Source organism: Echiichthys vipera, assembly GCF_963691815.1.
Source record: "Echiichthys vipera genome assembly, chromosome: X".
NCBI classification, from domain to species: Eukaryota; Metazoa; Chordata; class Actinopteri; order Perciformes; family Trachinidae; genus Echiichthys; species Echiichthys vipera.
The window spans coordinates 228,261-252,809 of NC_139825.1; the positions used below are offsets into that span (position 1 = coordinate 228,261).

General features: G+C 43.0%; 1 protein-coding gene across 1 annotated transcript; it reads right to left on the reverse strand.

Moving 5' to 3' along the window:
- LOC310965573 (uncharacterized protein) lies at nt 1–22,879 on the reverse strand. Its single transcript, XM_083939245.1, has 6 exons — nt 22,821–22,879; nt 9,140–9,198; nt 8,951–9,022; nt 5,702–5,824; nt 442–499; nt 1–127 (listed from the first exon to the last, which is right to left on the reverse strand). The coding sequence occupies exons 2-6, from the start codon at nt 9,176–9,178 to the stop codon at nt 60–62; spliced, it is 360 nt and encodes a 119-aa protein (XP_083795371.1). The 5' UTR covers nt 9,179–9,198; nt 22,821–22,879; the 3' UTR covers nt 1–59.
- Between the last annotated feature and the right edge of the window lie 1,670 nt (nt 22,880–24,549).

Consider the following 24,549-nt stretch of genomic DNA (forward strand, 5'->3'; position numbering starts at 1 on the left):
GTGATATTTTGTTTTATACAGATCAATGCTCAATTCATGAGGATTTCTAATGTCCCACTTCAACCACGATTCCTGGCCTCCTTGGACAAGCACCACAGCAAGCTGATTGAGATCATCAAGAACAAAGCTGTCAAAGAGAAGACCCGGGATGTGCTGAAAGTTCTTAATCAGGTATGTACTTAATACTGCAAAACTTGCCTTACATCATATAAATAGTAAAATTGTGAATAGAAGCAATAGTGTTAATGTGTCATTGTCCTCACATTTGATTGTGGAGTTAAATTACATGTTGAAAGAAGTACAGGTTACATCTCAACGTTTGCGCAAACCATTTGTTTGATAACTGGACAATTACTGTAAGTCTAAGTTGCCATTGATATATTTTCAGTCAAGTTGCACAGTTCAACAGCATGATTCTGCATTGTTTATGTTTGCACTTACCTAGAGCCTTGATGTAAGCAAAAGGAGAGAGTGTCTGCTGAAGTGCCTCATCGTTTACCTTGGAAGATGTACAAAAACTCATTAAGGAGTTGATTCTCTCATTTGCAAGTACAGCAATATTATCCAGGTTAACCCAGTATCAACAAATATTACTCAAAAAGGTGAGTTATAAGGTTCAAAAGTGCCATCTACTGTTTAGCAAACAAGTGCTCTCAAAGGGCACATCGGTTCCCCATGGAGCAATGAACAGATGAGTTAACTGACTATCCATTACCAAACACACAAGCCACTCATCTCTCATAATCATGAAACAAATATCTTTTATCTATCACTGAAGAAATACAAGTCTGGAATTTAATGAGATGCAACACAATGTAAGTACAACAGAAATGGTACTTACTTTTCTTTATTCACCTGACACTCAGAGTGCCACAAGAGCACCCTTCCAAAGGAAAATATCCCAAATCACAGGCAGAAACTGTCCGCTACAAGTTTACTACAGCTGAGAGAAAAAGTATTTTTGTTCTCTGCTATATGATAACTTCCTGCTACACAAAGGGGAGACATGCTTGTGTGCATACATACAAAGTAGCCTTTTATACAATAAATGTCTTGTTATTTGTCAGGTTGGTGAGAAGGATGACGCCGAAAGAGAGCTTCAACAGTGAACAATGGCATTGTTTGTGGAGTGGAGGAGTATCCTCTACGGCCACCATTCGATGTAGGCATCATCATTGAAGGTGTGGAGGTGTTTAATGAACTGCCATTAGTTGCACATGGTTGTGCCCTCTTATTTGGCCTCATATATGCTCTAAACTTGAACTATCCAGGTGAGCCCCATCACACTTTCAATGTGTGAGTGTCTGAGTGTCAAGCTCTAAATATGGGGTTGCTGAAAGAAAGATATTTCGAAACAGCATGTTGTGCTCAAATACATCCAAGGATAATGTTAGCGGCTTGTTGTTCTTGTTATTATAAATAAGAGAAAAAACAACTTTGATTCAAAACAGGCTTTCATTTGTGATATTCTTTGTCAACAGAATTATTTCTGTTGCATAAATATTGTGGCGCTAATATTGACATTATAAATGTGAATGATGCTAAATTCAGAATGATCAGCAAGAGCACTAGTAATGATTCCTTTTTTTCTTGAATGGCCTTTGTTCATAATTGCATCCATAGAAACTGTGTGTATCCTTTGTTTATGTTGTTGGCTTCCATGCATTTATAATGGTTCAAAATAATGATATTCATACATCTTTGTCAAATGATAGCAAAGATGTGATTTGATAGACTGTTAGAAACTCTATTTTTATACTTAATGGATGTTCCCTTGCATCTCAAGTTTTATCCCCAAAGCAATTTTCAGTCAAAAGCAACTGGACTTGGTTATTTGTCTAGGAAGACGTTTCACCTCTCATCCAAGAGGCTTCATCAGTTTGTGTACGCAACTGACCATGCTGGGATTAGTCCAACTAAGGGCACACTTACACTGTCTTTCCGTACCGGGGCCAAAACAGGTTTTACAGGTAAAGCCTAGTTCGTTTGACCAGTGTGAGTGCAACCGTTCCGCGCCTAGCCGCGGCCAGCTGGCCGTCCACGGCCCGTTTGAGAGAGGTGGGCTTTTTTAAAGCGTGTTTGCACATGTACGAGCATGAGCGTGCGCACGTGTATGAGCATGAGGCCTACGGCGGCTCTGACGTAATTTTATGTGCGCCTGTTCGGACATAGAAAAAAAAAAAAGACGGGCCACCACATTTAACAACAACAACAATGGTGGCGAAAGGTTCACGTTGGTGTGATGCGGAGGTGGAGTGTGCAGATTTGGTCGGATGAAAATATTCAAAAACAGTCGGACAAGACGCACAAAAACTCAGAGGTCTATGGAAAGATTTGTAAACAAAGCGAAGCATCGCGATGACGTCAATCAATGCGTGTGACGTGTTACGGCGTGATGATCTATGGACAGGCCAGAAGCATTTGCGTGAGTTCAAACGGGCTGGCCAGTGGGGGGAGAGGGAGGGGGGGATAAGTACCCTAAAGCCCAGGGCACGGTACGGGCGGACAATGTGAGTGCGCCCTAACTGCTGTGGAGATCCAGGTATTTAACCTCTCACAAGGCCGTTGATTTCACTAGAAACCCTTTGTGCTCCAAGTGCCAACGACCGTCGTTAGAGTGACAGTCGTTGGTGGGAAGTAGGTTTCAACTTTGTTAGTGCTCTATTGAGTCTTAACGACAGTCGTTGGAGTCACATGAGTCCATTTGTGAACAGTTGTTCTTTGAGGTTGGTTTGTCGAATCTCCTGGGAAGGGATGAAAGGGTGGCATTGTAAATTGGAGATAAGTGGGGTCTCAGACCTCCTCTGTTTAGCAATGGTTTCTCTACTTTTGCATAGATGGCTTCTTTTACTCCTCTTTCAAACCATCTGCCCTCTCTGTCTAGAATGTGGACATTGTTGTCAGCATAAACCAGATTGCTTTTGTGGGTGTGTGGTGTTCTGTCCTTGGGATGTACTAGTTGCTGTCTGAGTGTTTTACTGGGTTTTAAATACACAGGGATGCAGTGTTTGTTGAAGATCCTTCTGAGTTTCCCCGATACTCCATTTCCTGTTTATAAGTTTTTTCTTAAGTGAATCAGGTCAGTGAACCTAGTCCTATATTATAGGGTATTTCATTTTGTTCATGGTGATACATCAGTTTTCAAAAAGGCAAAATATATCATTGCTTATGTATGTAAGTAATACTTTGGCTTGTGACTAAAGAAGCTATATTGTTTATGCCTGGGAATGTTCTCATTTGCCCAGGTCTTCGTTATAGCCTCTTGGATTAAAGTTGAAATGTCTTCCAAGACAAACAACCAACCAGTTGCGTTTGACTTACATTTCTTTGGTAATATATTGGCTATGGTATAATGAAAAAAAATTACTTTGTACTGATTCCGATATTTAACTTGAGCATTCAACTAAATAAATGGTTTAAGTTGTGCCAAAAGTGTGTGTATATTGTGTTATTGTGACTTAAAAGGTTTAAGGCAATCAGTTTCCTCAAATGAAATGATTAGAAAGAAGATTTCACAACTAGAATGTAATAATCTGGTGCATTCAAGTTAGTCTTCCGTAATACAGACAAGTTCTGATTACACATTTAAATAAATTTGGATAAATGTAACGTTAAGAGTGCAAAATACTTACTTTCAATTAACTAAATGGAATATGTACTTTTAACTGAATTCACTTCTGTTACTGTAACAATAATTATTAAAGTTACTTGTAATCCAATCTAATAGTTTTTTATACTTAAATAATTTGAGCAATCCAATTTAAATTATTTAAGGCAATCGGTTTCCTCAAACCATTTGAGTTGAACTAACTCATCAGCACTGTCGCCTAACAACAAGAGGGTTCCTGGTTCGAATCCCGGCTGGGGCCCTTCTGTGTGGAGTTTGCATGTTCTCCCTGTGTCTGCGTGGGTTTTCTCCGGGTTCTCCGGTTTCCTCCCACAGTCCAAAGACATGCACGTGTTAGGTTAATTGATGACTCTAAAATTGCCCGTAGATGTGAATGGTTGTCTGTCTCTGTTCGTCTCTATGTGCCCTGCAGAGACTGGCGTCCTGTCCAGGGTGTACCCCGCCTCACGCCCGGTGTCAGCTGGGATCGGATGTTTTTAATGTTAAATTATTTCTGCACTTTTAAGGGATTGTACTGTAAGTTTTGTTGTACTGGTACAATGACAATAAAGACAATTCTATGCTGATCTTCTAATTCTATTATTCTTATTATTATTCGTCTTCTTATTATTATTATTAGCGCCCCAGCACCGACTAAGTCGCCGCGGACCCTATTGTAATTGGAATGATTGATAGGGCCCGAGCACCGACTAAGTCGGCGAGGACTGTATTGTAACTGGAATGAATATTATTAGGGCCTGAGCACAAAAGTGCCAGGGGCCGAAAGTGTGCGGAAATCTATTGTTTTTAATTTTTCTACTCGGCCAATCGCATTTTTGAGGATATTAGGATGCATGTGGGCTCACAGAAATTGGCACACAGGTCAAATTGCAAAGTTCAAAAATTGAACTTTTCCTTAAGGCAGTAACCTAACCATTTTAGGTTAGAGATCAGCTGTCTTAATCTCATATTAATGTTAATACTGATTATGAGTTGTTTTTTTCCCCCTGGCAGGTGGACCAAGATGTTGTCAGGATGATGGATGACGAAACCCTGTCAAAGTACATTCCTCATTTTGGAGACTGTGTGTTTGCCAAACATTGGACAAGCTCAGTCTCAGAAGGTGGGAGCAATGCAGGTAATAAAAAGAAACTTATAGAACGCATACGATTAAAATGAAATTTCCAAACAACAAGCTCCTCAAATCATACTTGCTCAGGACTTGGTTTGGGAAACAAGAATGCTGCACAAAAAACAAGAAAAATAGAACTGGGTTCGATGAATTATCAACATGGTTATTTCAGGCAGGTTAGATGACCAACTGGTGGGGGCACAAGAGAGATCATTGCCGGAAAATATGACACAACAAAATTTTAGGAGATGGGAAGAAAATATTCTTTCCCAATGGGAAATCGTTAAAAGGAAGAGCTGAGGACTTTGACTTCACACTTTGTGTTATGTAGTGATGATTCAGATTTAAGTGACTCATAAGCACAAGCCAAGTCACCAGTGAGATCCCAGGCAGTAGAGGCTCCCACCTCACCAGATATTTCTTCGAAATCTCACTCACATAAAGTACAAGTCCACCACCCTTCTTCTTCCGACTTTTGGAACAATCTCCGTCTCCACGTACAAAACAGTAACCGGGAACCAAGTTTCATTGAATCAAAATAAGCTACATTCGCGGTACTCCCTCTGGGTCTTCACCAGTGCTGAAAGTTCGTAAGGGTAAAGGGTGTTTGTTTGTAATTGCGTCTTGCCAGAAGCAAGGATGTTGCTCTAGCATCTTCAGTTCTTGTAATTTGGGCACCAGTACAATTGCAGGGACAATTCACATTTATGTCCAGTAACTGACATGAGTGATCTTGCCTCTAAGCCATCATCAGGAAGTTGTGCAGTGGTGCTATACACAGGCAGGGGCTGTAGGTCCTCTCCGTGCTGGGTGCTTTACAGGTCTGCAGCAGCCTGGATCTAAGGATGTTAACCCCTATTAGCTCTCTAGTATACCTACTTTTTAAACAAGATTTAAAAAATGGGGAAAGTTATCACTTTCCCCTTGCAATCTAGTCTAAATCAGTTACATTGTTAACTTACCATACAGCAGTGCTGTAGTTTCTCCGCTTTGGATGGAGATAAAAAGCAGGTGGGTGGGGTGGCAGCAGTGACAGGTGGAAGCTGAGAGGAGGACCCAGATGAAGAATGCAACAGATTGGAGACCTCAAAGAAACAAACAGATGTTTTTCAATCCAACAGGCATGAGGAACAAACAAAACCTTTTACTATAAAATTGATCAGGCGGGGACCACTGACTCAAGAACTGGGGAGGTGTTGGCAGGGACCACGGAATCAAGAACTAGTGATGCGTCGGCAGAGACCACTGACTCAGTAACTAGCGAGGCATCCGCTTGTCAGGTGAAGACAGTAAATCTTCCAAATGGAGGGTGGCATGATGGGACTGTTTAAAATGGCCTATCATCTTCCTCCCAATCTAAACAAAGCTACAATACATTTCTTTGGCTCAGTACAGTAAGCGTGGTCCTTACAGCTGAAGCTTGTAACCCCACAGTCCTCAGTAGTCTTGAACATATTACAAGCACTGTATCAGCTGGATGTAAAACTTGGACCCTCTCCTTTTTAATTGTCCACTGCTTGAGTAAAGTCTCAACAGCTTCACGTACTGCTGCTGTATGGGACCCAGAGCACTCCTGTGCATGCAGTAATGTCCGTTTCATGTTGAAGTCATCATCTTAACACAGAGCCATGAAAACTTAACATACTCACTGAACTGATGTCTGAGGTCCATTGTCCGTGGTAAAACTTTGGTCGCTTACTTCAGAATTGATCAGACTGTGAATGTGTCTGGTGACCTCATCATACAGGGCAGCCAGGGACACTTCTGAGTGTACCAGTGCTCTAAACTGGCCATTGGCTGTCAAAAACCCTGGTCTTCTACAACAGAAAAAGTCTGGTCATCAAGAGCTATAAATTCCACAAATTTGTCATTAATTGCTTTTGCCTTTGGGCTGTCTCTAGTAAACTGCCTGCTGTTTTCACATGCCTGTTGGAAAGGCATTCCTGCATTCATCATCATCATCATGGTGATGACCTTTCACGTGAAATATAGGATTTATAGCGCAGAAAGTTTGAGCATTTTTCCCTCCTCTGACGTTTAAAGAGTATGTATTAGAAATTGCAACCGTGCAGTTGTCCTCTGATATAGTGAAAAAGCTCCACAGAAGCCATGAGACCTGTAGAAATAAACACTTGTGGCTCTACACAGGCGCAGCAGTATCATGTCATGAGCAGGAAAACCGGGCACTTTTTTTCCTGACTATTTATTGACTATAATTTAATTATCTGATAGATAAGTAACAGTATTTCTTTACACACTTAAGTTCAGTCTTTCCCAGTCCTACGCCGTACATAATGTTTCCCATCAGACCCAAATAAATTGAAGGTAGTCTCATCACAGTGCACTCTGAACCAGTTCTCCTCTGTCCACACAGCATGCTCCTCAGCAAAGGCAAGTCTAGACTTTTCATTCTTTCCTATCCTTAATAAAATAAAAACCTAATTAATTTATAAATATTAATCTTAGTTCGGTGACCTCAACCCAAAAAGTATGGAAAACATTTAAAACAGCCAAAAGGCAGGGAATGATCATGAAGGAAAAGCATTTGATTTCAAAGTTTAAAACACCAGAAATTCAACAGATGCAGGAACCAAATATTCTATAATCTATAATATAGACGATCTGTAAGGCAGAACTCTAGCCAATTGTTACGACTGTTGTTATTCCTCACATGTATTTAAGTGTTTGTGTGAGTATGCAAAGGAGGATGTGTGGCCTTCTGTTGGGGATTTGTTCGTCGGTTCCAGACCCTCCCACTTCCTGGTTCCTACGGATCCTGATTGGTGCGGCGGTCAGCAGTAGTATCACCCAATCAAGCAGCGGCTCCAACCACTTCAGCAGCACTACTCACCCTATAAATGTACTTCTCTGTGTAGCGATTGGGCGCTGTAATTCCACTTGATCAGCCACCTCGTGCTCTGTTGGGTTCTCTGTTGTGCATTACCTGTGTTGGATACTACTTCAGAGATTGGGCCAGGTTAGATTTGACACTGATTTCGCTGTGCCCATAGCTACTTAATGTTTAGAGACACTAGGGCTAGGGATGCTGCTCACGTTGTGTTTTGTTTTAAGAGATTTAATTAATTAGGTGATCTTTTGTTTGCTTTTATATTTGTTTCATTGCTTTAGCAGCACCCATAGGCCCTCTCCTTCTGTTGTAATCCGGTATGTCTTTTTTTTAAACAACTTTATCCCTTATTGTTAATAAGTGATTTACATATACCATAAACAGCTGGTTTCATATTGCTTCCCTTTTCCCTCATGAGCTGGGTTGTAACACTGATTATACATGAAGAGGCTGCATTTGCGCTGTTCAGACTCCACCATAAGTACTTCGAAAGCAGCGATAAAGCAGGCAACATGCTAGCCATGAGGTTAAAGCAACTGTAAAATCGTTAATTGATATCACATTATTGTGACAACACTGGTGCGGTTGTCTATGGACAAGCAGAAATTAATTCAGCTTTCAGAAAATTGTATTGTTAACTGTGACAGACAAAACATAACATAAAGGAGATGGATATGAAAACACTGAAGAACATAAAGGACCCTGGAACTTTAAAAGAAAGTACTTGGAAAAATTGTATTTATAATGTGAAGCTATGGATATGGATCTCTTCTCGACTGACACCAGGGCAGTCAGTATGCACAGCTGTGGTTTACCAAGTGTTTGACCGTGGAAAATGTAGTGCGTTATGTTATGAGTGACAATGCATGCCTGTTTAGTTTAGTTCATAGTTTTCAGTCATATCGTTGTTATGATCTTGACATTTCCATCCCCACCTAAAGGTATCCTCATTTCTTGGAGAAAGAGATAACAAAAATAGATCTGTTACAGGAAAAAAATCAGCTGTAGCACAAACCAAGGCAGTGCTTTTGTTTAATGTTTCACTCTTATAGTATTTTTTTAAACTTTCTTGTGATTTACTGTCCCTCACACTGCCTCAAAATGAAGTGACAAAAAGTCAGATCGCTTGTCACATGTTTGCAGTGTTGGGTTGCTCTTCTCTAAAGTTGTAATCCCTCTCAACATATCACTGCAGGCCGCTGCATTTTATTCTTAAGTACCACGCTGTGGCCCCCACCATCAGCCTTTACAAATTTCCATGTTTCATAATGAATGGTAAGACTTGAGTTTTCGTCAGACTGCTCTCTGACACTCCTTAGGGAGGTGAGAGCAATTTTACTCTCCTCCTACTAGGTCAACATACCTGTCTGGCAGGTAGATTGGGCCTCAGACCAGAATGTGTGTGCAACACGTAGCTTACTGGAAACTTTGTAATCTGTGCCAGGAAAAAAAAAGGAGAGGGAGGGAGGGGTACATTTTAACTGCAATGATCTCAGTGAATTTAACCCTAACCCAGGTATTATGCTTACCCAAAGTTACTTATTGAACTAACCTCTTGGACTTTCATTTTGTGCACCACAGTCATCCTCATGGTGAATTAAACCAAATACACTGTGGAGGAAAATATATATAGTCACTGGTGTTAAATTAATCAAATCCTTTGCTCCATGCTTGGAGAGAGAGTGTGGTTCAACTCACATCTGTCATGTTCTTTCCCAACATTAAGCCTGTTTTACAATTTAAACAGGAACATCAAAGGGAATTATACAGACATAAGAAACATCAATAACATTAATAACTGCAGCAACCTCCCGATTTTCTGACCCACAGCTGATGGGTCCCATTGGCCGGTCTCCAGCCGATGCGGTCGCATGTCTCAGCTAACATCAAACATGGCACGAAGTCCTTGGGTCTGCAGGCAATCTATGGAAACGTTTGCCCCATTAGCTGCATCCAGTGTGTGGCACTAGAGAGTACCTACCAAACATGCTTAGCCTTGCTGTATATCAAATGAAGAACACACATTAAAAATTTGATGTAAATCGGATGAAGTTTGTCATAGTAGACTGACTCTCTGTGTTCTTGTGGCGCTGTGGGTGTGAGTTGATTTTGAGATGGTAGTGTATTCGGGCTGAGGGTATTGTCATTCCTCAGAAATCTTGTAAAGATTGGACAATGTATGCTAAAGTTACATCAACTTCCTGTTTCATAACGTGGCACCAATATTTGCCGCCAGGCCAGAGCGAGACACTCCAGAAAAACAAAACGATATGAGGTGACTTTGATTACTAAGGTCTTCCAAAGGTACAGGCCGATTTTGAAGTTGATGAGATTTAATCTCTAGGAGGATTTATTAAAGGAGTTATTAAAGTATGACACCATCAAAAAAACGAATATCTTCGTTCCTACCCTCACCTATGGTCATGAAAGCTCAGTCATGACCGGAAGAGTGAGGTCGCCAGTACAAGTGGCCGAAATGGGTTTTCTCAGGAGGGTGGCTGGAGTCTCCCTTAGAGATAGGGGGAGAAGTTCAGCCATCCGTGAGGAACTCGGAGTTGAGGTGGTTCGGGCATCTAGCAAGGATGCCCCCTGGGTGCCTTCCTAGAGAGGTGTTCTAGGCGCGTCCAGCTGGGAGGAGGCCTCGGGGAAGACCCAGGACTAGGTGGAGAGATTATATCTCCACACTGGCCTGGGAACACCTCAGTATACCCCAGTCCGTGGGTCTGCAGGCAATCTATGAATGTGTTAATGTGGCCCGGGAAAGGGAAGTTTGGGGTCCCCTGCTAAAGCTGCTGCCCCTGCGACCCGACCCTGGATAAGCGGTTGAAGATGAGATGAGATGAGAAGAGACTATCAAAAAAACACATATTTCCTGTTGCCAATAGGGGGCACTCTGACTATGAGTGGAAATGGGGTTCTCTTCAGGGCCAGACTCTCATCACGATATGATCTAACTTTGATCACAAAGATCTTTAGATGATACTGGCTGGTTTTGAAGTCGATCGGCTTAAATCTCCAGGAGTTCGTTAAATTATGACACTAGAAATGACGGAAAATGGCCATAAAACCGTAAATGGCTGACTTCCTGTTGAGCTTAGGATTTGGCTCCGAGAGGGGTTTTTTGTACGTCTGGATATGTTATATAATACCAATATTCATAAAAAGTATGTCCATCCTGGAGGAGGGGCTGTAATTTAAGGTTTGCCAGTAGAGGGCGCTCTCACTGTGAGCCAATGTTGTCATCTAGGTTGGTTCAGGGCTCTTGTCATGCATTAGATATTTGGGGAAGACTGGACAACTTTTGCTCAAGTTATTCCTACTTTATGTCTTCTGATTGCCAATTCATAGGCACGCCACGGGCACATCCTCCAGAAAAATGAAACAATATGAGGGAACGTTGACTAAGGTTTTTAGATAGAACGGACAGATTTTGAAGGCGCTCGGGTTGAATCTCTTGGAGGAGTTCGTTCAAGTAGGACACCATCAAAAAGCCATGTATTTCCTGTAGCCAATAGGGGGCACTCTGATCATGAGTGAATGTTGAGATATGGATCTGTTGAGGGCCAGACTCTCATCAACCATCAGAAGTTTGGAGCAGATTGGGCAATATATGCTAAAGTTACAGCTACTTCCTGTTTCATGGAAAAACGTCACCCCGCCACGGCTACACGCAAAATTAGGACGCTGGTGTGCACGGCTGTGCCTTTACTTTACTTTACTTGACCGTGGGATGCTGTGCGTAGGCGGACTATCGATTGCAGCTCTTGCAGCGCTACCTGTGTCCCCTTTGTGGCGCTAGAAAGTGCATACAAAACATGCTTTGTTTCACTGTGCATCAAGTGTAGAACGCACAATGAAAATTAATGTGATTGTAATGATGTAATTGAGATCAAATCTGTCATATCAGGCTGACTACCTTCATTCCACCAGTAGGTGGTGCTGTGACTGTTGAGTTTGGACAATGTATGTTGAAGTTAGCGCGAAATCCTGTTTCATGGCGAGAAGATGGCCACTATGCCATTACGCAACATGCATAAAACATGCCTTATGTTTCCGTACATGAAGGGCCAAACTCACAATGAAAATGTAATGTCTTTCGGAGGATGTTAATCATTCTACAGGGGGTGCTATCACTGTGAGTCAATATTGACATGTACGTTTGGTCAGGACATGACTCTTGTCATTCTTGAGACATTTGGTGCAGATTCGTCAATGTATGCTCAAGTTACAGTGACTTCCTGTTTGAAGGTTAAAAGCTCAACTTGGGTGCCATACAACGGTGACAATGAGCAAAAATTAGAAAATGTACCGTATTACCTGAGTATCGTTTTTTCAGACAGGTTTCGATGATAATGGCTTATTTTGAAGTTGATCATGTTAAATCCTTAGGAGGGGTTCATTAAAGTACGACACGTACAAAAGTGCGAAAAATTCAAAATGGCCGACTTCCTTTTGACTTTAGTATATGGCTCCAAGAGGCTAGTTTGTATGTCTCAAGTTCTAGAGTTCTATATGCCTACTTCACAGGGGCTGTAATTTAAGGCTTGCCAATAGGGGGCACTATCACTATGAGTCAATATTGAGATGAAGGTGTGTTCAGAATTGGACACATTGGTAAAATTTGGTAAAAACTGGACAATGTATGGGCAGGTTTCAAGAACTTCGCCTTGTTTGGCGATAGCACTGATTTTGGCGCCATGTCACGTCCACACGGTGCAGTTAAAAATCTAAGTTTTCAGTATCATTTGATCAGACATGTCTTTAGATGGTACTGATCGATTTTTGGAGTTGATAGTGTTAAATCTCTAGGAGTTTGTCAAAGTATAAAAACATGTAAAAACACATAATTTCCTGTCTACAGAAGGGGGCGCTATGACTGTGAGTCAATATTGAGATGAGGTGTGTTCAGGCCATGACTCTTGTCATGCTTGAGAAATTTGGTGCAGATGGACAATGTATGCTGAAATTACAGCTACTTCCTATTTCTTAACTATGGCAAAAGGCCTAACTTTGATGCAAAGCTACGGTGACACGGAGCAACAAGTTTTAAAAAAGTGCTGAGTATCACTTGATCAGACATGTCTTTAGATGATACTGGCTGATTTTGAAGTCAATCGTGTTAAATCCCTAGGAGGAGTTTGTTAAAGTACGACACGTGCAAATGTGCAAAATTGGCCATAAAATTTAAAATTGCCGACTTCCTGTTGACTTTAGCATAACTCTACAAGAGGCTTTTTTGTATGACTCGATGAGTTATATATGTCTGCCTGTCAATCCTGAGGGAGGGGTTGTAATTCTTTGTCAATAGGGGGCGCTATCATTGTCAATACTGAAATGTAGGTGTTTTTAGGCCTTGACTCTTGTCATGTATGATAAATTTGGTACAAATTGAACAATGTATGGTCAGGTTTCAACAACTTCCTCTTGTTTGGTGGTAGGGCTGACTTTGGCGCCACGTCATGCCCACACGGTGCGGTGAAGATGTCGTTGGGCTCAGGGCGAGACATTTATGAATCATGACAAATTTGAGAGTGATCTGACAATATATGGTGAATTGACAAGAACTTCCTGTTTCATGGCACAGTGAAAACTCAAAGTTTTCAGTTTAGTTTGATCAGACCTGTTTTGATGGTTCTGATCTATTTTTTAGGCAGAATGTGTTAAATCTCTAGGAGGCGTTTGTAAGTATGACTTTTGCAAAAGTTAAAAAATGGCCATAAAATTCAAAATGGCCTACTTTTGCGTGAGTTTAGGATGTACCTCCAAGAGGCTTTTTTTATTTTTTTTTAGGTCTGGGTGGGTTCTATAAGTTCACCGGTTTTCATTGATTTACATCAGACTGGGAGTTGGGGCTGAATTCTATGGGCACCAGTGAGTCAATTTGACATGCCCAATTTAGAAAACACGGAAATATGTAACTTTTCACCACCCCTGAATGATCTGTGAAGTTTGGTGAGTTTTTGAGTATGACAACGCTTCCAAAAAGGCAATTCATTGAGGAAAACAACAAAAAAAAAATGTAATAGGGCCTTCGCCAACCGACTTAAGGGCCCTAATTAAAGCTGCAAGCAGTGAACGGGTCCTCTCACCCGGTGCACCTGGGGGGAACCGGCCAGACTACTGCTAATGCAGCCAGGTGTCTCAGCGACTGTCATATACTGCACGAAGGGCATGGCGCTGCAGGCAATCTATGGAAATGTTTGCCCCTCTTCCTGCATCCATTGTGTGGCGCTAGAGTACACCTACCAAAGATGCTTTGCATTGCTGTTTATCAAACAAAGAACACACATTGAAAATTTGATGTAATTTGGATGAAGTTTGTCATATTAGGCAGACTTCCTGTTGCCAACAGGTGGGGCTGTGGCTGTGTGTCTGTATTGAAATGTTAGTTTCTTCAGTCCTGGGTTCTTGCCATGCCACAGAAATTTAGTGAAGATTTGACCATGTATGCTAAAGTAACAGCAACTTCCTGTTTCATAACCTGTCCCACTTCCTGTGTCCACTGTGTGGCGCTAGACAGCACCCATAAAACTTGCTTTGCCTCGCTATGGTGCGCTGTGGCTGTGAGTTAATATTGAGATGCTGGTGTGTTCAGGCTGTTGGTCTTTTCATGCCTCAGAAATATGGTGAAGATTGGACAATGTATGCTAAATTCCCAACAACAACTGTTTCATAACGTGACGCCAATATTTGTTGCCTGAAAATGTCCAGATGCTCCAGTAAAAGCGAAAAGATATAAGGTAACTTTGATCACCAAAGTCTTTACACGGTACAGGCTCGTTTTGAAGGTAATGTGATTCTAACTTTACGAGTAGGTCGTTAAAGTATGACACCATCAAAAAGCCACATATTCCCTGTCACCAATAGGGGGCGCTCTCACCACGAATGAATATGGACAGGTGGTTCTGTTCAGAGCAGAACTCAACCATCACAAATTTAGTGAAGATTGGACCACATATGCTCAATTTACAGCAACTTCCTTTTTTATAATGTGAAACCAATATTTGCCACCATGCCTAGGCTCCAGAAAAATGAAACAATATGAGGTAACTTTGATCACACAGGTCTTGAGATGGTAGAGGCCAGTTTTGGAGTTGATCAGGTTTAATTTCTAAGACAAGTTTGTTAAAGTATGACACAAATGAAAAAAAAATGGCCATAAAATCCAAAATGGCCGACTATGCTTTGGGATTTCGCTACAAGAGGCTTTTTTGTTATACATGCCAACCGATTTTCATAAAATGTCTATCCTGGAGGAGGGGCTTTAATTTGAGGCGTGCCAGTAGGGGACGTTCTCACTGTGAGTCAATGTTGTCATCTAGGTTTGTTCAGAGTGGGGCTCTTGTGATGCAAGAGATATTTGGGGCAGATTGGACAACTATTGCTCAAGTTATATCTACTTAATGTGTTCTGATAAGACACCAATGTTCACGGCCACACCACTGCCACACCCTCCATTACTAGGTTACAATATGATGTAACTTTGATCACCAAGGTCTTTAGATGGAATGGGTAGATTTTGAAGCCGCTCAGGTTTAATTTCTTGGAGGAGTTCATTTAAGTATGACACCATCAAAAAGCCACATATTTCCTGTAGCCAATATGGGGCACTCTGACTAGGTTACGAGATGAGATACCTTTGATCACAAAGGTCTGGTTGTACAGGCCGGTTTTGAAGATGATCAGGTGAAATCTCTAGGACCAGTTTGTTCATCAACCATCAGAAATTTGGTCAAGATTGGACAACCATTACCTTATAGTGGTGGAGAGTTTTGTGTGTCCCTGTGAACCTGAGGGCTGTGTTGTCTGGAGCCTAGTGCTCCTGGTAGGGTCTCCCATGGCAGAGTGGTCTCAGGCAAGGGGCCAGACTAAGAATGGTTCACAAAGACTCAATGGACAAACGAGGAAGAGGAAGAGGAAGAGAGACCCTGCCCGGAGGAAGCCAACCACCAGGCACTTGCTGCCAGGCGCCTGGTGGACGGGTTTGCCACGGAGCCCGGCCGGGCACAGCCCGAAAAAGTGACGTGGCATCTCCCTCCTCTCCATCCTGTGGGCCCAACACTCGCAGGAGGAACCACTTGGGTCGGGTGCGCTGCTAAACGGGTGGCAGTGAAGGTGAGGGGCCTCGACGGACCAGACACAGGCAGCAGAGGCTGGCTCTGGGGACGTGGAATGTCACCTCTCTGTCAGGGAAGGAGCCATAGCTTGCGGGAGGTGGAGTGCTACCAGTTAGATCTGGTGGGGTTTACCTCCACACACAGTCTCGGTTCTGGAACCGTACTCCTGGATAGGGGTTGGACACTATTCTTCTCTGGAGTTGCCCAGGGTGTGAGGTGCCAGGCGGGTGTGGGGATACTCACAAAACCCCGGCTGAGCGCCGCGGTTTTGGAGTGACCCTCTCGTCCGCGGTGGACGAGAGGGTCGCCTCCTTACGCCTGCGGGTGGTAGGGGGGAAAACTCTGACTGTTGTTTGTGCATATGCACCGAACAGCAGTTCAGAGTATTCAGCCTTCTTGGAGACCTTGAATGGAGTCCTGCATGGGGCTCCAGTAGGGGACTCCATAGTTTTGCTGGGAGACTTCAACGCCCACGTGGGCAATGATGGAGACACCTGGAGAAGTGTGATTGGGAGGAACGGCCTCCCTGATCAAAATCCGAGTGGTCGTTAGTTATAAGACTTCTATGCTAGTCACGGATTGTCTAAAACTAACACCATGTTCGAACATAAGGATGCTCATAAATGTACGTGGTACCAGAGCACCCTAGGCCAAAGGTCGATGATCGATTTTGTGATCGTATCATCTGTTCTGAGGCCGTATGTTTTTCAAAATGAATGAAATGGATCTTTTGAGCAAGTTGAATGTATTTGACTCAGCGTTTCCTAAATAAAATCCCAGCTTTTCTTGCAATTCATAGGTTCAAAAGTGTGTGCTTTTAGTTGGGTTACCGGTATATAAACTACTCCTATAGGTGGAAACAACAGCCTTCTGATCCAGAATATCACCTATAATGCAAGGGGGTCCATTTCACGGCAGGGAAACACCGTTTCATGTCACAGTCCATCTCATCCCTCCTTACATTTCCAACATTAACAACCAGTAATGCTCTTATATCACAGCAGATATTGTGTGTTGCGCTGCGTTTTTTTTGCAAATGGGAGTTTTTTTTGCAACATATAAAACAGCCACTTACGGTAATATTTACTTTACAATGTAAAACATGCTCAAAATGAGGCGTCACCATGAGATTGTGCCGATGTTTTACCTGTTTGAACAATGTTTTTATGTTTCATCTTAAGCTGCTGCCAAGTGCGCTTCTCCCCCGCGGGGTTGCACTTAAATTAAATAAATTAATAGGCTACCACTCAAGCAGTTCCCCCTGTGATATTATTGTGATTGCAACAGGACTACATTTAAACTTACGCACTGACCCGAGCCGCAATGTTCTCCTGCACCGTCTCCCTCTCTTTTGCTGCTGCAGCGTTGTAAACATGCTCAAACTCCCGTATGAGCGCATTAATATTTCCAATTCCAGTTGTAGCGTAGCCCTCCACTTCCCCGTTGCCCTGGTGACTCGTCGAATCAGGGCTCCATTGATGCTGTCTTTTTTTACTTGTGGTGCACGCGCTTAACTCCAGGTCAAACTACTCTGAGTTGATCAACCTAACGCAAATCTGCTGTTCTGGAACCAAAAACTCAGAGTTTCCTATCTCAGAGTAGATCAACTCAGAGTTCAGGGTTAAACTCAGAGTTTTTTTAACCTGCTTTGTGAAACGGACCCCAGGTTATGACAAAGTTACAATTCTATTTAGCCGTTCATAAAGTCATATAACATGTAGTAATGCCCAGTTGGTGATTAGTTACCAGTCCCTGAGATGGGAGATGTTTTGCGTTGCTTGATGCCAGTGGCTGGTTGAAGAAAGGAAGCTGGTTGAAGAAAGGTTCTTGTGTTGGTTGTTGCTCTTAGGCAAAAGAGGAAACTCAGATCGTTCTTTGTTGTGCTCAGTTGAGGATTACCGGTTGGTTAACCTTTGCTGGTGATCCTACGCCTTAGGCCAGGTCCAGGACCGAGGGGACAGCTGGCAGCTGGTCTCCTGGATTCGCGTCGAGTTGAGATCAAGAGAAGAGTCTGAGAGAGATCCGGGAGAGAGGGATCCGGGAGAAAGAGGAAGTGTAGGAAGTGTGCTACAGCTTTATAGCTGTGATGGTGATGTCATCGCCAGAGGTCAGATCAGCCAATGAACAGTTTGGGGTTCCCTTGGAGAATCACACCTGGGTGTGATTTGTGGGGGAGAAGGCATGGCAGGCCTTTGTTTGTGACCATGCCCTCAGAGACAAAGGCAGCCAGGCTTTGGGCCTAGTCTAGCCTTTATTTTAGTCACGTTGTGCTGCAGATGATTCAGCTCACTCCAAGCAACAAAGTTTCCCACAATAATCCTGTACTCACTTTAATCCCCCTTTCCAATGCAGCCAACTTTTGCTGAGTCATCAGAAAACTGAAGGTGGCAGGACTCAATAGTAGTACTATAGTAGCAATAGTTGAAGTCTGAGGTGAAGAGGGTGAAGAGAAAGGGAGAGGGGACAGTCCCCTGTGTGTTGCTGACCACCCTGTCAGACACACAGTTCTGTAGGCGTACATACTGTGGTCTGCCCATCATTTAATCCACAATCCAGGACACGATGGGGGCCTCCACCTGCATCACAGCCATCTTCTCATCCAGTAGAGCCGGACGGATGGTGTTGAATGCACTGGAGAAATCTAAGAACATGACTCTCACAGTGCTCGCAAGCTTGTCCAGATGACTGTAGACTCTGTTCAGCAGGTAGGTGATGCAGTCCTCAACACCCAGGTGGGGCTGGTAAGCGAACTGTAGCGGATCAGTAAAGGGCCTGACCATAGGCCTAAGCTGCTCCAGGACCAGTCCCTCCATGGTCTTCATGATATAGGAAGTCAGGGCCACCAGTCTGTAGTCCTGAGGTCCACAGGGACGCAACGTCTTTGGCACAGGCAAGAGGCAGGATGTCTTCCACAGCTCAGGGACTTTCTGTAGGTGCAGGCTCAGGCTGAAGACTTGATTCAGTACTCCACACAGCTGGGGGGCATAGGCTTTAAGCACCCTGGGAAATATGCCATCAGGGCCTGCAGCTTTCCCAGAGTGGAGTCTCGTCAGCTGTCCTCTCACCAGGTCAGGCGTGAAGGACACTGTTGAGGTGTCCGTGTCCAAGGTTTATTGTTGGCATAGCAGGTTACAGTCCGAGCTGGGACATTGCAGTCCACGTAGAAAATTATGTAATCCGTGATGCACTAAGTGAGCCCATCAATGTCCTCCTCAGACCACCTCCTCACAGTTCATTCAGGTTTGTGTTATAGCGTGTGTGTGTGTGTGTGTGTGTGTGTGTGTGTGTGTGTGTGTGTGTGTGTGTGTGTGTGTGTGTGTGTGTGTGTGTGTGTGTGTGAATGAGACGAAGAGGAGAGAAGGGGGAGGGTTGTGGGCTTGAACCCCTACAGAAAAGTTGTGAATGTTTCAATCACACAAAAGCAACAGCTGGAGAGATCTAAAAAGGGTCAAATTCAGGTTATGTTTGTGTAGTCCTTTCAAAAACAGTTATAGGTAACAGAGTGTTAGTGCGTGCAATAACTGTGTGGAACATTGCTAACAAACATCCTCAACTTAACTGAATCAACGCAGTCACACATAATCATCATTAAACATCAGTGGTAAGAAAGTCACAGTTCTGTGCATAGCCGTTCATAAAGTCCACTGTCTGATCCTTGTGAAGAAAGTGGTTGAAGAAAAGGTTCTTGTCCTTGTTGTTTGATCTTAGACAAAAGAGGAATCAGATCGCTCCTTGTTCTGCTCAGTTGGGTTGTTAACTGGTTGGTTAACCTGGCTGATGATCCTTCTCATAATCAAACTGAAAGTTTACGTTAATCCAGAAATCATCTTTGGTGTGTTGGTTGCACCTACATACCCCAGCCACATACGGGATAACTATGTTGTTTCTCTTATTTTCTTTTTCTTTTTCAACCACTTTGGAAGCTTCCGTTTTCACAAAGGTTCATTTGGGGTAACCACAAGTTGTGAGGGCGCCTCTCAGGTGCTTGCGTTCTTCCCCTTGGGCCTGTGAGCTGGTGGGTACGTTATCAGCTCTTTGTTGCAGGGTTCTGATAACTTCAAGCTTGTGTTCCAGGGAGTGGTGTGAGTCAAACAGTATATATTGATCTGTGTGAGTGGGTTTTCTGTATACCCCAATGTGGAGGCTCCTGTCATTATATATGGACGTCAGAGTCTAAGAAAGGCAAACTGTTGTCCTTGACTTTTTCTCTGGTGAACTTGATGTTTCTGTCCACTAAGTTTATATGTTCGGTAAAAATTTGCACCTCTCTTGATTTGATCTTAACTCATTTGTCGTCCACATATCTGGACAAATGGCCCTGTGTTATTCCTTTGAATTCAAAGCCTTGTCCTCTACCTCCTCCGTGTATAGATTTGCCACAATAGTTGACACTGGTAAACCCATGTCACAGCCGTGTTTTTGTCTGTGAAAAGTGCCATTAAACTGGAAATATGTGGTGTTCAGGCGCAAATCCAGAAGTTGGCAAATGTCATCTGGTTTGAGATTTGTTCGGTTGTGTAAGGAGTTTTCCTGTGTGAGCTCCTCTCTCACTGTGGCCAGAGCCTCCATGGTTGGAATGTAGGTGAACCAGGAAGTCACATACCATGGTTTCATCTGGATCCATTTTTAAGTCTCAGACTTTGTTCACAAAGTCTATGGAGTTTTGGATGTGTTGTTGGCTGTTGTCCACCAGTGGTATATATATATATATACTTGGCAATGTTTTAAGTGACTGAGTTTATGCTGCTGACGATGGGCCTGGGAGGTGCCTCTCCTTTATGGATTTTTTGGAGTCCAAATATGCATACCATCTGCCTAGAGAAGTCCCCATATCATCACTGTTGTTCTGTACATCCCTCCCTCTGCAAACCCGACATTTGCCTGCACAGTGATACACACCACTATCTCCAGACTCCAGACTCAACACTCCAGGGCCCTCATCATCATGTTGGGAGACTTTAACCATGTCACCTTGGATAGAGTTCTGCAGACCTTCCAACAGTAGGTGAGCCCACTCCCGGGCATTCTCTACTCATTTGCCCACCAGTGGTGCCAGGTTAGCCATTCGTGGGCAACACCCCACACCACATTGAAAACTCCATAGACATTGTGAACAAAGCGACTTAAAAATGAATCCCAATGAAATGAGTGGCTATCCTGGCATCACTGGTGGGCAAATGAGTGGAGAAAGCCCACTCCTTTGAGGACAACAGTGTCCACATCCTGGATAGAAATGGCAGATGGTTTGAAAGAGGAGTAATAGAAGCCATCTATGCAAAAGTAGAGAAACGTTCGCTAAACAGAGGAAGATGTCTAAGACGCCACTTATCTCCAATTTGCAATGCTGCCCTTTCATTCTTTCCCAATAGATTCAACAATCTAACCTCAAAGAACAACTGTTCACAAATGTCCTCCTTTGACTCCAACGACTGTTGTTAAGACCCAATAGAGCCCCAACGAAGTCGAAACCTACTTCCCAATAACGACTGTCACTCCAATGAAGGTCATTGGCACTTGAAGCACCAAGGGTTCCAGTGACATCATTGGCCATGTGAAAGGTTAAATACCTGGATTTCCGAAGCCTCTTGGATGAGAGGTGAAACGTCTTCCTAGACAAATCACCAGTCCATTTCATTTAACTGAAATTGTTATAAAACAGAAATTTGCTGTAACTGGAGCATACATTGTCCAATCTTTACCAAACGTCTGATGGCTGATGAAAGTCTGGTCCTGAACAGAACCCCGTCTCACTATCCATTCATAGAAATAGCGCCCCCTATTGGCGACAGGAATTATGTGGCTTTTTGATGGTGTCATATTTTAACGAACTCCTCCTAGAGATTAAATCCCATCACTTTCAAAAATCAGCCTGTACAGTCTAAAGGCCTTAGTGATCAAAGTTACCTCATATCGTTTTGCTTTTCTGGAGCGTCTGCCTGGGCCCTGCGGCAAATATTGGCGTCACGTTATGAAACAGGAAGTTGCTGTAACTTTATTATACATTGTCCACTCTTCACCGAGTTTCTGAAACGTGATAAGACCCCCAGCCTGAACAAACAAACAACTCAATATTAACTCACAGTCACAGCACCACCTGTTGGCAACAGGAAGTCAGCCTACTATGACAAACGTCATCTGATTTACATCAAATTTTCAATATGTGCTCTTCATTTAATGTACAGTAAGGCAAAGCATATTTGATAGGCGCTCACTGGCGCCACACAGGAAGTAGAGCAAGTTATGAAACAGGAAGTTGCTGTACCTTGAGCATACATTGTCCAATCTTCATCAAATTTCTGTGGCATGGCAAGACACACACTAACATCTCAATATTAACCCTCCGAGGTCTACGGCTATTTTCTCAATTTTGCATACTTTTGTAAACTCCCCTTTTACGGGTACTTGCATATAACAAGTGTTTTTTATGGAAATGTTCAGAACAAACTCAGCTTTATGCACAGTGAGGCCCAAATTCGTCCTAGAGCAATGTGTAAAGAGATTATTTGGCCCAAATGCTGAAAACTGAATTCCGCTTTTTATTAAATGAATTATTCATATCTCTTATGAAAACATACCTTTAATCATGTGAATGAACGGTTTTGGTCCTTAAAATTAGTTGACCAAAGTCTTAGGTTCACAAAAGAAGCGTTATATAAATAAAATAGTAGATACATGTAAAATGAATTTCTTAAACGGAATTTTGTCAATATCGCTTTATGAGAAAAAGTGTTGTCTCTCACTCTATTTTCACCATGAGATGAAATGGGACTTCATACTACATATCTAGCTTCATGGGATGTGTGCATATTAAGAAAAATAGCATTACAACTGTTTTTCTCCCAAACCAAATATTTGTTATTTCCAAAAAAATACACAATTTACAATATTTACATAACGTGCATGTTTTTATGCTTCATATATTCAGCTGTGCCATGTGCTGGTGAGGTGGTGATGGCTGTGGTGCAGGCACAGGACAAGGAAAACAAGACAAGGATAATGCTACTGGTGGTAAACAGAAAAAGGATTTCACTGTTACATTCCGTTTAAAAATCACATACAAATAAGAAATGCAATTCTATGAAAGACAGTTTCATCTGCACAGAACAGTGTACTGACCTAGTTGCCAAAACAGATCCATTCATCTTGTCCAGGGGTGTCAAACTGTGTTCTTGCTTGGTTGGAATAAAAACCTCCAGCCACAACCGCCCTCGTCATGTGATCTGCTGCCTACGTCATGATGCAGTAAAAGAATCAGACTAACTTTCTGACCATAGAGGGTGGGTCTTTAGCAATTTTTTGAGTGTCTATTGGTTAGTTTCACAGAAAATGATGATGGACACCACGGTCCACCAACCACACACTGTGAAGCAAATGATGCCAGTCACAAGTGGTCTTTCCTGTCTTCTTACTGGCCGTCAGAGTGACCTATGAGCTTACATTAAAACTGCCATAACATATAAGTCATATTCACATTACTATACATATTATTATAGTTACTGGAAGTGTGTCTGTCTCTGTCTTTGTGTATGTCTTTGTCTTTCTCTGTCCATCTGTCCGTCTTTTCTCTCTTTCTCTCTCCTTTTCTTCCTCCCCAACCAGTCAAGCCGTTGGGGAGGAAGGGGCCATCAGTGCGTTCAATACCATCCGGCCTGCTCTGCTGCAACGTAAGCTGACGGCGATGCAGGTGGACCCTCCCCTGGTTTCCTGGATTACGGATTACTTGACGGGTCGACCACAGTATGTCCGACTGCAGGACGGAGTGTCTGACACTGTGGTCAGCAGCACTGGAGCTCCACAGGGAACTATTCTTTCCCCATTTCTGTTCACCCTGTACACATCAGACTTTCAGTTCCTCTCTGAGTCCTGCCACCTGCAGAATTTTGCTGACGATTCTGCAATTGTTGGCTGTGTCAGTGAGGGAAAGGAGGAGGAATACAGGGGTGTTGTGGACTCCTTCGTCAACTGGTGTGCAGCTAATCACCTGGTTCTAAACGCCACCAAGACTAAGGAGCTAGTGGTGGATTTCCCCAGGAGTGAATCTGCCCCCACACCCATCTCCATCAACGGCGTGACTGTGGATGTTGTCCAGGATTACAAATACCTTGGAGTATACCTGGACAACAAACTGGACTTGTCCAAGAACACTGAGGCTGTTTACAAGAAGGGCCAGAGTCGTCTCTATTTCCTGAGGAGGCTCCGGTCCTTCAATGTATGTAACACCATGCTGAGGATGTTCTATCAGTCGGTGGTAGCCAGTGCCATCTTCTTTGCTGTTGTGTGCTGGGGCAGCAGACTGAGGGCAGCAGACGCCAAGAGGATCGGTAAGATCATCAGGAAGGCTGGCTCCGTCCTGCGGGTCAAACTGGACTCTTTGGTGGCGGTGTCTGAAAAGATGCTGCTCCACTTTACACTGTCACTTTACATCACCACTACAACACTTTATTTAGTGCTACTGTAACTACTGCTGCTACACTTTACACTGTTACTTTATATCACCACTACTTCACTTTATTTTGTGGTACTGTAACTATCTGCTGCTACACTTACTGTGCTTTAGGACATGCTGCTACATTTCACTGTGGTTTACTGTAACTTACTGTAACTTACTTCAGTATGAAATGCTGCTACACTCCACTGTGCCATACTGTCACTTAGTTCTGTAGGAAATGCTGCTACATTTTTAACACTTATAACTTATCGCTCCTTCTCACTTATTTAGTTTGTACTTATTTCATTTCAATCTGCTGCTAAACTGCACAGTGCGTATTGTTGTATATTGTATATACCTACGCTTAACCACAATGTCTGTTGCACTCTGTCACACTTAGTTAATTGCTTGATTTAT